Genomic DNA, 14,017 nt, shown 5'->3' with positions numbered 1-14,017 from the left:
AATTAGGTTTTGTTTTGTTTTTTAGAGAGGGAGAAAGCAGGCTCCACGCCCAACACGGAGCCCTGGTGAGGCTGGATCTCACCATCCTGAAATGATGACCTGAGCTGAAATGAAGAGTCAGATGCTTAACGAACTGTGCCACCCAGATGCCCCCAAATAGTTTTTTTAATCTTAATGTTAGTAGACTATTAATTTTTGAAAACAAGAGAAAACCTCTGAATAGTCTTTTTTGAGTGTATGAATACACACAGGCACTCGCTTGCACACCCACACACACGAATTTCCTTGAAAATAACAGAACAATTATGTGACCTGAGGGGGTTATTTGAGCATTCACTAGTGCCCTCTGGTGTCTGAAGAGAGAAACAACAAATGCTCCTAAAACCAGTAAAAATCTAACATAAGTTCAAAGCTCTCTGTAGGATATGTACATGAAAATATATGCATAATTCATTAGTAAGTATTTACTATAATATTTCCAATTAGTGAGAGATTTCATAGTGTATCCCAAGTACCCCTAATCCTGGGGTGGGAGTAAATGGATGCCCAAGAAGCTACATGGAACAGGAGAACTAGGTTTGAAGTATTACATCACTCAGCCACAGAAGGAAAGAAGGAAGCAAGCAGCAAGAAGGAGCAAAGGCAGAGGAGAGAGAAGAACAGGTGCTAAAAGGGGCTGGGGGGGGGGGCGCTCCAGTTTGGATGGAGTGCATGGCAGCACAGTGAAGGATGGCACTGGGGATTTAAGTTGGAACTAGTGAGGACAGGCTCTGCACACCACGTGCAGGAATTTTTTTTAAAGATTTATTTATTTATTCATGAGTAATTTAGAGAGAGGCAGAGACACAGGCAGAGGGAGAAGCAGGCTTCCTGTGGGGAGCCCGATGCAGGACTGGACCCCAGGACCCCAGGATCACAACCTGAGCCAAAGGCAGATGCTCAACTGCTGAGTCACCTAGGGGACTCCATGTGCAAGGATTTAGACCTCATACTTAAGAAGTTGGGAATCACTAATCCTTTGAGCAAGGGGGCAAAATAATTCCGAATGTCATCGCAGGGTGGTGTGCAGGACAGGTCAGGAAGGCAAAGGGAAAGGTGGAAAAGCCTTTGGGCTCTAGTGGTGCTAGCTCTGGGGAGAGGGTGTGAAGGCCTGAGCTAGGTCAGCTTCTATGGGAAGAGGAGGAAGGGAATGGATCCATTACAGAGGTAGAATGGGTAGGACTCCTATAAGTAGAGAGCAAGAAGACAATCAGAAGACAGTCAACGATGACAGTGTTTTAGAATCTGGGAAGATGACATAAACAAGAGAGAACACCAGGGGAAGAGCAGATTTCTTTTGAGGAGAATGGTAAGGTTTTCTTGGACAAAGTTAAATTTAAGTGTAGGCAATACATCAGAAGGTAGGTCCAGCAAGTAGGTGGCAGTTTCAGTACAAAACTTGAGAGAGAAGGAGAACTTAAAGTTTTCACAGTGACCCACGTGGAGCTGATGTGGTTGTGGACAAAGTAGCCGAGGGCCACAGGAGAGCATCAAGCCTGCCTCCATCAGAGGTGGACGAGTTGGAAGAGGAGCCTGCAGAGATGCCAGGTGTAGTGAGAGAACCAAGTAGAGCTGAAGGAATCACAGGACAAGTTTCAAGAAAAAAGGAATAACCAAACGTTTAGGGCAAAGAAATCTGAAGGCTGAGAAAGTCTTTGTTTCAACAAATGAGGTATGATTGGTGATCTTACAGGTAAAGTTTTCAGTAGAATGGTGGGGAAGACGCATCACAAACGAGCAGTAAGCAGAAAATGAGGCATGGGCATCAGACATATATTCCCTAGAGAAGCTTGACAGAGAGGAAAAATGTGAGGATCCAGGATCAAGTCCCGCATTGAGCTCCTACGAAGAGCCTGCTTCTCCCTCTGCCTGTGTTGTGGCTCTGCCTTTCTCTCTCTTTTTGTGTCTCTCATAAATAAATAAATAAATAAATAAATAAATAAATAAATAAATAAATAAATCTTAAAAAGAAATAGGACACTCAACTTTTATGCCTTCAGCCAAGGCTTTAGTGGCAATTCCCCTCAGATGTCTACCTGAACCAAAAGCCCTGACCATGTTGAGGCCAAGAGAGTACAAATGGAGGACTGCAGGGTAAACACCGGAGCTGAATGAGGCACTTGGAAACTACCATTAGCTCAAGAGCAACCCCCAAGCCCAAGTGAGCACCTTTGTAGTGTCTAGTTCTCCCTGAATCTAATGATTAGTCAGGTAAAACATCATGGATAATAAAAATGTGACTGATGGTTTTAATGCATTTATAGCTATGTGTTTCCATTCTAAGTTATAACTTGTTTGAAAGTGGTATAGTTTAATACCAAAAATGAATTCCGTTAAGTGTTTTTTAAGCTTCAAACTCTTAGGTCATGCCCCCTCCAACCCCTAGAGCTTCTGTAGTGAAGCTCAAGAATCTGCATTTTTAAAAAATTTTTATTTTTTAAATTTTTTTAAGTAATCTCTACACCCAACACGGGGTTTGAACTTACAACCCTAAGATCAAGAGTCGGACACCACCCACTGACCAGCCAGGTGCCCAAGAATCTGCATTTTTTTCCTAAATGTCTCTACTGGTTCTGATGCAGGGCTCTGTTGGCTACACTTCAAGAACATCTTTTCAAGGACGGGGGTGGTGAGAGAGATCCCTTTCACCTTCTGACCCATAGGAACACAGATGCACATTTTTGAAAGACCCAAGAATATTCTTGTTTTTGTTTGTATAAAAAGCAAGCTGAGACTGTAAGGCCTACATTTGGAAGAAAGAAAAGAATGATACTGAACATGTTCATTATTTAATCAATGTACAAAACATAGCCATGGGGGAAATAACATTATTATGTGCTGTTTTATACTTCAGGAAAGGAAAAGCAAAAGCACTGACTTGAGGGTTTCATCGTCTTTTGTTGAAAAAGCAAAGAATAAAGCTAGGTTTCCATTTGGAGAAAAAGAAAAAAACAAAAAAGAAACATGGACAGGATCCAGAAGCTCGAAGGACCCCTAACGTAGGAGGTTCACAGGTAGTTGCGCTGAACTAGCAGACAAGGAAATCCGAGCTCAGTGTTGATACTGACCTATTCAATGTAGTGTGGAGCTTAGGGGCTTGCTTGATTTGGTTTCCAGTTTCTTCCAATCAGGGAAACTCTACCCACCAAGAATAGATAATGTCTTGAAAAGAAAGCATGACACTTCAACCTAACACTCATTCTCCCTGACCACGTTTACATCAGAAACTTCGCCCCATTTCTTCATAATCCTTCTCCAGGGCAGCCAAGTCTTCCCGGGCCTCTGAGAACTCGTCTTCCTCCATGCCTTCTCTGGTGTACCAATGCAGAAATGCCCTCTTGGCATACATGAGGTCAAACTTGTGGTCCAGGCGGGCCCAGGCCTCCACGACAGCCGTGTTATTGCTCAGCATGCACACAGCCCGCTGGACCTTGGCCAGGTCCCCTCCTGGCATCACCGTGGGTGGCTGGCTGTTGATGCCTACCTTGAAACCAGTTGGACACCAGTCTACAAACTGCACAGAGTTCCTGGACTTCATGGCTGCAATGGCTGAATTCACATCTTTGGGGACCACGTCCCCTCTGTAGAGGAGACAGCAGGCCATGTACTTCCCCAGGCGAGGGTTGCACTTGACCAGCTGGTTGGAGAAGTCAAAGCAAGCAGCAGTGATGTCGCACACAGAGAGCTCCTCACGGTAGGCACTCTCAGCGGATATGATGGGGGCAAAGGTTGTCGTGGGGAAATGTATTCTCGGATAAGGAACCAGGTTGGTCTGGAATTCAATGAGGTCCACATTCAAGGGCCCTTCAAACCTGAGGGAAGTAGTGATGGAAGACACTGCCTGACCTATGAGCCTATTAATGCTGGCGTAAGAGGGACACTCGACACCAAGTTTATGGTGGCAGATGTCATAGATGGCCTCATTGTCCACCAAGAAGGTACAGTCCGAGTGCTCTATGGTGGAATGCGTGGTGAGGATGGAGTTGTAGGGCTCCACTATGGCAGTGGAGATCCTAGGGGCTGGATACACAGAGAACTCCAGTTTCGTCTTCCTGCTGTATTCCATCGAGAGCTTCTCCATTAGGAGGGATGTAAATCCGGACCCCGTGCCTCCTCCACAGCTTCGGAAAACCAAAAATCCCTGAAGTCCACTGCACTGCTCTGTCTGGGGAGGTGAGAGGAGATGTGAGAACTGGGTCAAATGAACCTAGGAGCAGTGGTAGTGGGAGGTCAACAAGTTCCCCCCCAAACAAACAAAACCTTCAGAAAGGACGGGTGTACCATTATTAACACCATCATAACACACGCAAGTGGTTGGTTACCTCTGGGGGTTGGGGGGGGCACTTTAGAATTTCACTCTAAGCAAAGCAGAAATATTCAGCTGTCTGTAGCTGCCCTCCCCAAGTTTATCTGCATGTGACCTAAAGCAAGATCTTTCTCAGTAATGAAGAAAGCAAAATCGCAAACTATTGAAGCAACCTATCCCCCTACTTTCCTCCCCAACCCCCGGCCCGGGAGATGAAGTACCTATCGCTTCTATGTCCAATCTACTCTGGGCTAAAAGACATCGGGTTCCTTGAGGATTACACCAGACACCGAAATAAGCACTAGACAAAAGGGCCTCCAAAGGCAGGTCCTTAAAGAAGAATTAACGGTCAGTAACTACAGTAACCAATCTCCAGGTAGGATGTGCCTCCTGTTGACTTCATGAATAATGGATACTACTGGAAAAGGACCAGGTTCAGGATGCTCTCTCTGGAAGCCTGTGCTGACAAGGTGAGCCATGAGGAGTTGCAGAAACAAGAGTAGAGGAGGGGGCTAGTCATTATAAAGCAGGTCATCCTGCCATTTGTGGCAGCGTAGGTGGACCTTAAGGGCATTATCCCAAGTGAGAGACATCAGATGCAGAAAGACAAATACTATATCATCCCATTCACATATGCGGAGTCTAAAAATGTCAAACTCATAGAATCGGAAAGTGGAACGGTATCTGGCAGGGGCTGTAGGTCAAAGGACACAAACCTCCTGTTAGAAGATGAGTAAGTTCTGGGGATCTAGTGGACAATGTGGTGACTTTGGTGAACACCATGTTGTACGCCTGAAAGTTGGTAAGAGAGTGGATCTTGAATGTTCTCATGCCCCTCCCCCACACACACACATTGACTGTACTGTGGCAATCACTGCGCCATAGATGTGTATCAACTCATCACGTTGTACACCTTAAATTTACAGGGTTGGGTGTCAGTTATCTCAATAAAACAGTGAAAAAAAACCCAAAATATTTCCTCATAAGTCTAAAAAGAGAGTAGGTGGGGCTGCAGTAAGGGTAAAGGTTTCTTTCGCCCTTCCTACAGGACAGAGCCTAACCAAGGCCAACAGCAGGATGCTTCCCAGCTTTGAGCATCTGCGGAAGAGGCCACAGTGGTGATGCAGGTGGGAGGATGCGCTGGTGCTGTTGGGAGGGCAGGTCCCAGGCCTTGGGGTCCTGCACCCGCTGGGGAGAAAGGGGGCCACTTGCCAGCTTTCGGATCCTCTCTAGCACAAGATCGATGATCCCTGACCCCACGGAGTAGCGACCGCGGGCATAGTTGTTTGCAGCGTCTTCCTTCCCACTGACCAGCTGTTCTGGGTGGAAGAGCGCACGGCGCGGGCCAGCTCGAATGCCATCTGCAGGAGGGGACAGGAGGTCAGTGCTCCATCCATTCGGCTGCCACCCCTTCACCAATTCCTGCACAGCCCAGCACCCTGCCCACACATCCCCAGTGTTGCGGTGAAACAAGGGCTTTACACCACTGGACTGGCCTCCCTAGTCTACAAACAGGGTCATCGCTTCCAGATAGATTGAAAGTCCATCCTCCCATCCTATACCCTTTATTAGTTTCTTGTGGCTTCTGTAACAAATTACAACAAACTTGGCGGCTTAAAGCAAGAGGAATATTTTCTCTCACAGTTCAGGAGGCCCTAAGTCCAAAAATCAAAGTGTTAGCAATGCTGCTTCCTCCAGGGGTCCCAAGGAGAAGCTGTTTCACTCCCCTCTCCTGGCTTCCTCCTGCTGGACATTTGGGGAGCTCCTCGGCTTGGGGCTGCACCACTCCTGCCTCCATCATGCATGTCCGCTCCCCCTGCCTGTGGCCCCTCTTCTCACAAAGACACAGACTACTAGAGTTAGGGCCGACCCCAACCCAGTAGGACCTCAACCTCATATACCCACTGAGACCTTATTTCCAATAAAGTCACATTCTGAGGTTCTAGGTGCACACAGATCCCATCATGCACACTGTGACACTCTGGCATTCTAAGGCGAGTATTTCTATCTACAAATAGCCAACTGAGTGCCAGAAAAGTGGGGAAAAGTAGACCGACCTCAATTATTAGGAGTATGCTTTAGCAGAGAAGGTGTGACCAGCTCCCACGCCCACCCAACTCGAAAGCAGTTGATATAAACACAACCAAAACTCTTTCCTTCATTCTAAAACCATTCCAGCTGCCTTTGGACAAGATCAGCTGCTTTCACCACTTCCAAGGCTAGATTATAAAAATGCCATGGACTTCAGCTTTGTGCTCATGAGATGCTTGCTCTTAGAGCCGAGCGGCCACACCATGCTTCTGGACAAGATACTACAAAGTCTGCCATTAATAATCATAAAATTGTACTGATTTCCCCACAATTAGAAGATGTGTTTGGCTCCTTGTCTCTTTGGAATCATGCTCAGGTAATGCCAACTTTCAGATTCTTTGTTGGAACCCTCTAGCAACTGGTCTTCAAATTCAAGAAAAGATTTAATCTTCTGTCACAACAAATGTGTGTGGAGAAACTAACAAGGTTTGAATTTGTTTCATCACACAAAAAAAGAAGACTACACTAGTACTCCCTTAGGGTATATTTCATGCCGATCACCTTAGGTGGTCATGAGCGAACTTCTAGATTTAAAAAAAAAGTCCCTATGATCCTATTCAGATAGATTCATGTAACCTAGTGATCCCATCCACTGGTACTGGATTTGTTAGCTTTGATTGTGGACCTGGTTAAGTACCGTTGAATGCGAGTCTTATGTTACCTATAACAGTGGGCTCCAGATCCATGAAGAGTGCTCGGGGCACGTGCTTCCCAGTGCTCGTCTCACAAAAGAAGGTATTGAAAGATGCATCTATATGCTCCATGTTAGCATTTTCCAGCTGATCCTTTTTACTGTTGAGAACAACACCATCTGGCTGGATTCCATGTTCCAGGCAATAGAGTTCCCAGCAAGCATCCCCAATCTGGATGCCAGCTTGGCCAATGTGGATGGAAAGGCACTCCCTCTGAAATAAGCCACAGGAAGTTAGAACTAAATAGTCTTCTTAGATAACATGAGCTTGCTCACTCAGTAATTCTGCTCACAAGCAATAGAAAGCAAGCTAGCATAAGCCAATAAGAGAAATGTACGATAAGGCTAATTAATAGTATCTCATAGAAATAAAAAACCAGGTACAGGTATGTTTTAAGAATAATTGAACCAAAAACTCCAACCTTACTGAAAGATTTCTTTCAACAACATAACTTAAGTATTTATTGTGTAACAGGCCAAGAGTGAGGTAGAAATATATATACATAATATACTATATATGTATGAAATCAAGCTGCCTCACCTAGAAAAATATCAGGTAGTTACTAGAAAGGGATAAAACCAAAGATAAATGTATAATCTTGATATATATTAAAACCCATAGCACTTAAATTGAAGATGTTACCTTTTCATATATTGAGATTTTATATTACTATTCATATGTGCTCTAAATAAGGAAGGATGGAACATGAGAGACTCGTAACTCTGGGAAACGAACTGGGGGGGTGGAAGGGGAGGTGGGCGGGGGGTGGGGGTGACTGGGTGACGGGCACTGAGGGGGGCACTTGATGGGATGAGCACTGGGGGTTATTCTATATGTTAGCAAATTGAACACCAATAAAAAATAAATTTATATTAAATAAATAAAAAAGGAAGGAAGGAAGGATGTTCTAATCATAAAAGTAGTGGAAAATTTACCAAGGAAATGTGTAATAGATTTAACAACCCAAAGTTGTAAAATCGCAATACTGTAATAAACAAATAAGAATAATGATGTATATAAAGTGAGTTATGTATAGTCCTTCATATTAAGGTCTATCAATAAGGCAATTTTATATATATTAATTTTTAAAAATGCTTGAGGGGCACCTAGCTGGCTCTGTTGGTAGAGCATGCTACTCTTGATGTCAGGATTGTAAGTTCAAGCCCCATGTTGAGTATAGAAATTACCTAAAAATAAAATCTTTAAAAACCCAACCGTATACTTGAAATATCTAGTAGATAAATAGGCAAGTAACATACACAAATGAATTATTTTGAAAAAGAATCTAAAATGCAAAGATTTAGGCACAATGGCATTCACAGCATTATTGTTTATAAGAGTGAGAAGCAAGAACCAATCTACATTCATTCATTGTTGGGCATTTGAAGAACAGTTAGGCAACCCTTAAAAGTTTACCCTCCAGATTTTATGACATGGGAAAAGCTTATGAAAAAAGATGAAGTAAAAGGTATGTAAGTCACATAATTATATATTAAATGAAATATCAAATATATTAAAAATAAGCATAGAAAAAGATCTTTAAAGTACATCAAATATTAACTTCAGTTCTATCTGGACAGTGATCTTTTTCCTGGTTTAAACTCTACTGTTTTCCATCACTGTCATCAGCCTCCACTCTCCCATCCCACGTTTAAATCACCATTCATATCTTTTTTTTTTTAATTCACGAGACACAGAGAGAGAGAGAGAAAGGAGAGACACAGGCAGAGGGAGAAGCAGGCTCCCTGTGGGGACCCCGAAGTGGGACTCCATCCCAGGACCTCAGGATCACGACCTGATTCTCAACCACTGAACCACCCAGGCATCCCCACATCTCTCTTCTTAAAGACCAACAAGTTTGGGTCATTTAAACAGACACAAATATCTACTCAACTAAGAGAAGTAAAGAAAAGGTTAAATCCTTAAAAAACATAAGAACAGCAATCGCCAATTCGAATGTGGTTGGGTTTTGGTTGCCAGCGGGCGTAGGACAGGTGTATGCAGGGGGGCTCACGGGGCGAGCAGCGTGTTCTCCGCATCACTGGGACCCTTCCAGCTGTTAGCCTGTGAGCCGGTGGGCAGCCCTGCCCTCGTACAGGCTGCTCTTTTCCTGGACAAGGTCTGAGATTCAACTACGAAAAGACCACTAGTCCAGGGAGGGAAGGAGGGAGGGAGCTCTGGCCAGTCACAGCCCTGCAATGCGACTTGGATTCTGTTCTTGCTCCGCTGCATCAAGCCCTTATATCTCATCTCCTTGATTCGCCAGGCCTAACACAGCCCTCTTTGCTTTATGAGGAATGCAAATTCACCACCTGAGTAGAATTTCCTCCTATTTCCTTCCCGTGTAACTATGGGTCTCTCATGACAAAGGCGGCAAATTTGTCTCATGACAAATTTCTCAATTCAGAAAGCACCTCGCTTAGCATCAACCAGTGTTCCAACCTCTGTCCGGCACAGGAAAAAAAAAATCAAACATGTTCCAGCATAATAAACAGGCTTCTAACACACTTGTCTGCAAAGCATGCTTTTATTCCTCCCACACCTGCTGGACTGCAAATGATCTCAGTACATCAGATACTGTAATCAGATCAAAACTCCCTAGATTTAGGTAAAAATGCTGAAGGGGGGAGCATTTCAAGATTTTCACATCATTTAAGCTACTTACACCTCAATTTCTCTCTGTCCTTTCTGAACAAGCCAGGAATACTTGGCCCAAGAAGGATCGATCACACCCTTCCTGGTTTGAGAAGCAGCTGAGTTTATAACACGACTGTGTCCCAGAGGACAGAAGGTAATCTTCACCTTCCTCTCTTAGCCGGTCCCTCCTTTGCAAACTATCTGTTAAATATTGTCCCTCCTTTGCAAACTATCTGTTAAATATTAGTCACACTATAAAGTAAGATTGTAAACTGCGCATTCTGTATCAATATTATAAATCGCAGCATGTTAGCTGCAGCAAGGTCAATCTGAATTACTAGGAAGGCATCATTTTCTAATTAACGTTTTATTTTGAGATAAGGAGAAGTCGTAGATTCCTAGATTCAGATGCGGTCCTAAAAAAGGGTAGGTATCTTGCAAGACGCTACAGAACAGTTTCACACCCAGGATACCGAAGTTGATTCAGTGAAGACGGGGAACAACATTTCCCTGACTGCAGGGACCCCTCTTGTAGGAAGGAATCATTTTTTTCAGAGCAGAACAGCTTCAGCATCCTTAAAATGTTGGGGAGAGAAAGTCCAAGGGGGATGAGAACATCAAAGATGAGAAAGCACTATGAAAGGCAACTTCCATTTAAGAATTTAAAATTCTAAGATACCAAAAATTACTGTGACAGACACATAAGACATTAAAGGAAAAGTGGATCTTAAGAGAGGATCCCCAAAGAGGAATTACCGTAAGTAACTAAGTTTCCTGTTGTCTCCTAAGAAGGAAACTCGAGAGGATGTCCCTGCACTTTACCCTGCCATGCATTTATGAGCTTTAGCAACAATGACCCGGGTCTGAAGTCCCCAGAAACTCTACAAGCGTAACTAAAAGTGAAGCAATGGATTTCTACAGAAAAAAAAAAAAAAAAATCAGCACAGCAGGTCTACGACAAATGTAGACCTAAGGGAAAGAGAGGTTCTTGTTTCAACACTTGAGTTAAAAGCAGTGGAGCACTACACACCCACCAAGTTTTCCCCCAAAGCCGCAAAACTACAGCTGGACGGACGAGAGCTTATCCAAATCTTGATAGAAACAAATGCCCCCTTGCCGATTTCTTCTCTGGAGTAAGAATTTATGAAGGGCGGGTTAGTGGGAGAGGACCAAATCTGGGGAGTACCCTCAGCTAGGGCTAGGGCGCTGCCAGCTGGGGACACAGCCACTTACCATGCTGATCCGGAGATGCCCCCACCGGGCCGGCAAGGACGAGTGAGCGGGGCCCAGGCCGACTTTATCACATCTATCACAGGGCAGGAAATGACTCCACCTGAGGGCAGAGGCACCTGCTTCACTTAAAGCTGTACACGCCCCTCTGCGCTGCTCTCTGTCCCCCAGGGGACCTGAACCCCCCTCCCCCCGGGAGAGTCTGTGCACGGCCACCGGTGGAGCTTACCCAAATCTACTTCCACCTTAAACTCATTTTTTGTTGCTGTTAAAAATAACAAATGTCTCCTTCCAAACATCCTCCTGTATTAAGACTATGTCAATTATATGGTCTCATTCATTCGGGGAATATAAAAAATAGTGAAAGGGAAGAAAGGGGAAAGGAGAAAAAATGTGTGGGAAATATCAGAAAGGGAGACAGAACATGAGAGACTCCTAACTCTGGGAAACGAACTAGGGGTGGTGGAAGGGGAGGAGGGCGGGGGGTTGGGGTGACAGGCACTGAGGGGGGCGCTTGATGGGATGAGCACTGGGGGTTATTCTATATGTTGGCAAATTGAACACCAATAAAAAATAAATTTATAAATTAAAAAAAAAAGAATAAAAAAGACTGTGTCAAGCATGGAAAGGGAAGGAGTAAAATTTGCTGCTGCAGCAAATAACTTTCTCTAGTGCATCAGTATTACCTGAGTATCTTCTCTTTAAATAAGACTCAAACAACCCCCGGGGGGCAGAGAGCAAACGGAGAAAGTGTCTTTTTACCTCCCACCTCCTACTCCTGCACCTTGATCACCAGCACTTCCAAATGTATGGCGATTTTCTGTGTGTTTATTATTACTAATTTTATTATTTATTCTATTTTAAATTATGGTATGGTCATACGCAATATACACGGATGCCGTGATTTTTGATTATTCAAACTAAGATCAGAGAACAGACTCTAAACGATTTCTCTCTATATGTATTTGTCAAGACAACCTCTATGTTCTGCTATGTGGTCAAGTTTTGAAAATGTTCTATGAATGCTTGAAAAGAATGTACATTCTGTAGTTTGTTGGATGCAACGTTTTTATATACATATTTCAAACTGATTCACTATGTAGTCTAAATTTTGAGTATTGGTTACTTCTAAAGATGTGTTAAATTTTTCCGTTATGATTGTTGATTTGTCTATTGTTTCTCTTTCTGACAGTTTTTGCTTTATATATTTTGAGGCTATGTTAAGAACATGTGAACTTTAAATTATTATATTTTCTGTGGAATTGAAATATTCTATTATTTTTAAATGGCTATATTGGGGCACCTGGGTGGCTCAATTGGTTAAGCGTCTGCGTTCAGCTCAGGTCATGATACCAGGGTCCTGGGATCAACTTCCTCATTAGGCTCCCTGCTCAGCTCTATCCTTCTCCCCTGCTCGTGTTCTCTCTCTCTCAAATAAATAAATACAATTAATAAAATAAAATAAAATAAAATAAAATAAAATAGATAAAATAAAATAACTATATCTATGAGTGATTTTGCCTTAACATCTTTATTATTGAATATTAATGTTGCTACTTTAATGCAGTTTTCTTAGTATCTGAATGATGTCTTTTCCAGCATTTTACATTCTTAAGAATTTAAGAACCCTTCAGTATTGTCATATTTTTGATGTGTCCTTTGTAGGCATAACTGAGTTTTTTCCAATTTATCTTTTAATAGAATAATTTGGTCTCATTACATTTAATGCAACAACTAACATAGATGGGTTTAGATATTTGTGCTTTTATCTTATTTCCTCTTATTTTTTTTAATTTTTAAAAAGATTTTATTTATTTATTTGAGAGAGACACAGTGTAAGAGGGGGCACAAGAGAGAGCAGGAGCAGGGGGAGGAGCAGACTCCCCGCTGAGCAGGGAGCCCAATGCGGAACTCGATCCCAGGACCCTGGGACCATGACCTGAGCCAAAGGCAGGTGCTTAATGGACTGAGCTCCCAGGTGCACCACTTTTATCTTATTTCTGCCTGTTCCCATGTTCCAGGTTATTTTTTTACATCCTTTCTTTTGCACCAATGAAATGTATTTAAGCCTGCAGGGCATTATTGTTGTTGTTGTTTTATAAAATCAATGTTTGTTTTAGATTTACCCACGTTACAGCTTTTTTTGCTTTTCATTCCTTCTCCCATTTCAGAACTTACTTTTTTTTCCTTTTTACTTCTTCTGCCTGAAGTAAATCCTTCAGAATTTCCTTGAGTGACATCTTTCAGTTACTTTTTTTTTTTTTTTTTTTTTTTTGCTTTTGTCTGAAATGCCTTACTTTCACCCATCTTCCTGAAAGTTATTTCAGCAGGTAAGGAATTCTATGGCAACATTTCTCCCTGAGTCCACTGGCTTCTGGCTTCTGTTCCTGACTACGAGAAGCTATTGGTATAAATATTGTTCCTTTTAAGGTCTCTTTGGCTGCTTTAGGACCTTTTTCCCTTTTTTTTTTTGAGGTTGAGATGACATTTATACAACATAAATTAACCATTTTAAATTGTCCAACTCAGTGGTGTTTAGCACATTCCCAGTGTTGTGCAACTATAACTTGTATCAAGTTCCAAAGAATTTGCATCACCCCAAGAAAGACCCCATACCTGATAAGCTGTCACTCCCCACCTTCCACCTCTCAACTCCTGACAACCATTAATTGACGTCATCTCTATGGATTTACCTATTCTGGATATTTCATGCAGATGCAATCATACAATATATGTGACCTTTCGTGTCTGGCTTCTTCTTCTTGGCATAGTATTTTGGGGGTTCATCCACCCTGTAGCACGCGTCAGAATTTCCTTTCTTTTTATGGCTAACATTCCTTTGTCTGTACATATCACATTTTTAAATTTTATTTCAATTCAATTAATTAACATAATGTATTATTGGTTCCAGAGGTAGAGTTCAGTATTCATCAGTCTTACATTACACCCAGTGCTCATCACCACGTGTCCTCCTTAATGCCCGCCACCCAGTTGTCCCATCCCCCCATCCTCCTCCCCTCCA

At 42.9% G+C, this 14,017-nt stretch overlaps 1 protein-coding gene across 2 annotated transcripts; it reads right to left on the bottom strand.

Annotated features, from left to right (window-relative positions):
• Positions 1–2,836: 2,836 nt before the first annotated feature.
• TUBAL3 (tubulin alpha like 3) lies at positions 2,837–11,092 on the bottom strand. 2 transcript variants are annotated; one of them, XM_025445523.3, is made up of 4 exons: positions 10,999–11,092; positions 7,098–7,341; positions 5,554–5,706; positions 2,837–4,200 (listed from the first exon to the last, which is right to left on the bottom strand). In XM_025445523.3, exons 1-4 carry the CDS (start codon positions 10,999–11,001, stop codon positions 3,260–3,262), a joined length of 1,341 nt encoding a protein of 446 aa, XP_025301308.1. In that variant the 5' UTR covers positions 11,002–11,092; the 3' UTR covers positions 2,837–3,259. The 2 variants fall into 2 exon arrangements, with proteins under 2 accessions (XP_025301308.1, XP_048957249.1); XM_049101292.1 differs by lacking the exon at positions 10,999–11,092 and adding an exon at positions 9,794–9,929.
• Positions 11,093–14,017: the final 2,925 nt, after the last annotated feature.

Source organism: Canis lupus, chromosome 2 (assembly GCF_003254725.2).
Source record: "Canis lupus dingo isolate Sandy chromosome 2, ASM325472v2, whole genome shotgun sequence".
NCBI lineage: Eukaryota > Metazoa > Chordata > Mammalia > Carnivora > Canidae > Canis > Canis lupus.
This window is presented reverse-complemented; position numbering and strand designations above follow the sequence as displayed.

Coding starts and splice junctions, on each gene's coding strand:
- TUBAL3 (XM_025445523.3), bottom strand. Junction 5,707..7,097: donor TCTGGAGCCCACTGTTATAG/GTAACATAAGAC, acceptor CCCCTCCTGCAG/ATGGCATTCGAGCTGGCCCG. Junction 4,201..5,553: donor GAGGATCCGAAAGCTGGCAA/GTGGCCCCCTTT, acceptor CTCCCCAGACAG/AGCAGTGCAGTGGACTTCAG.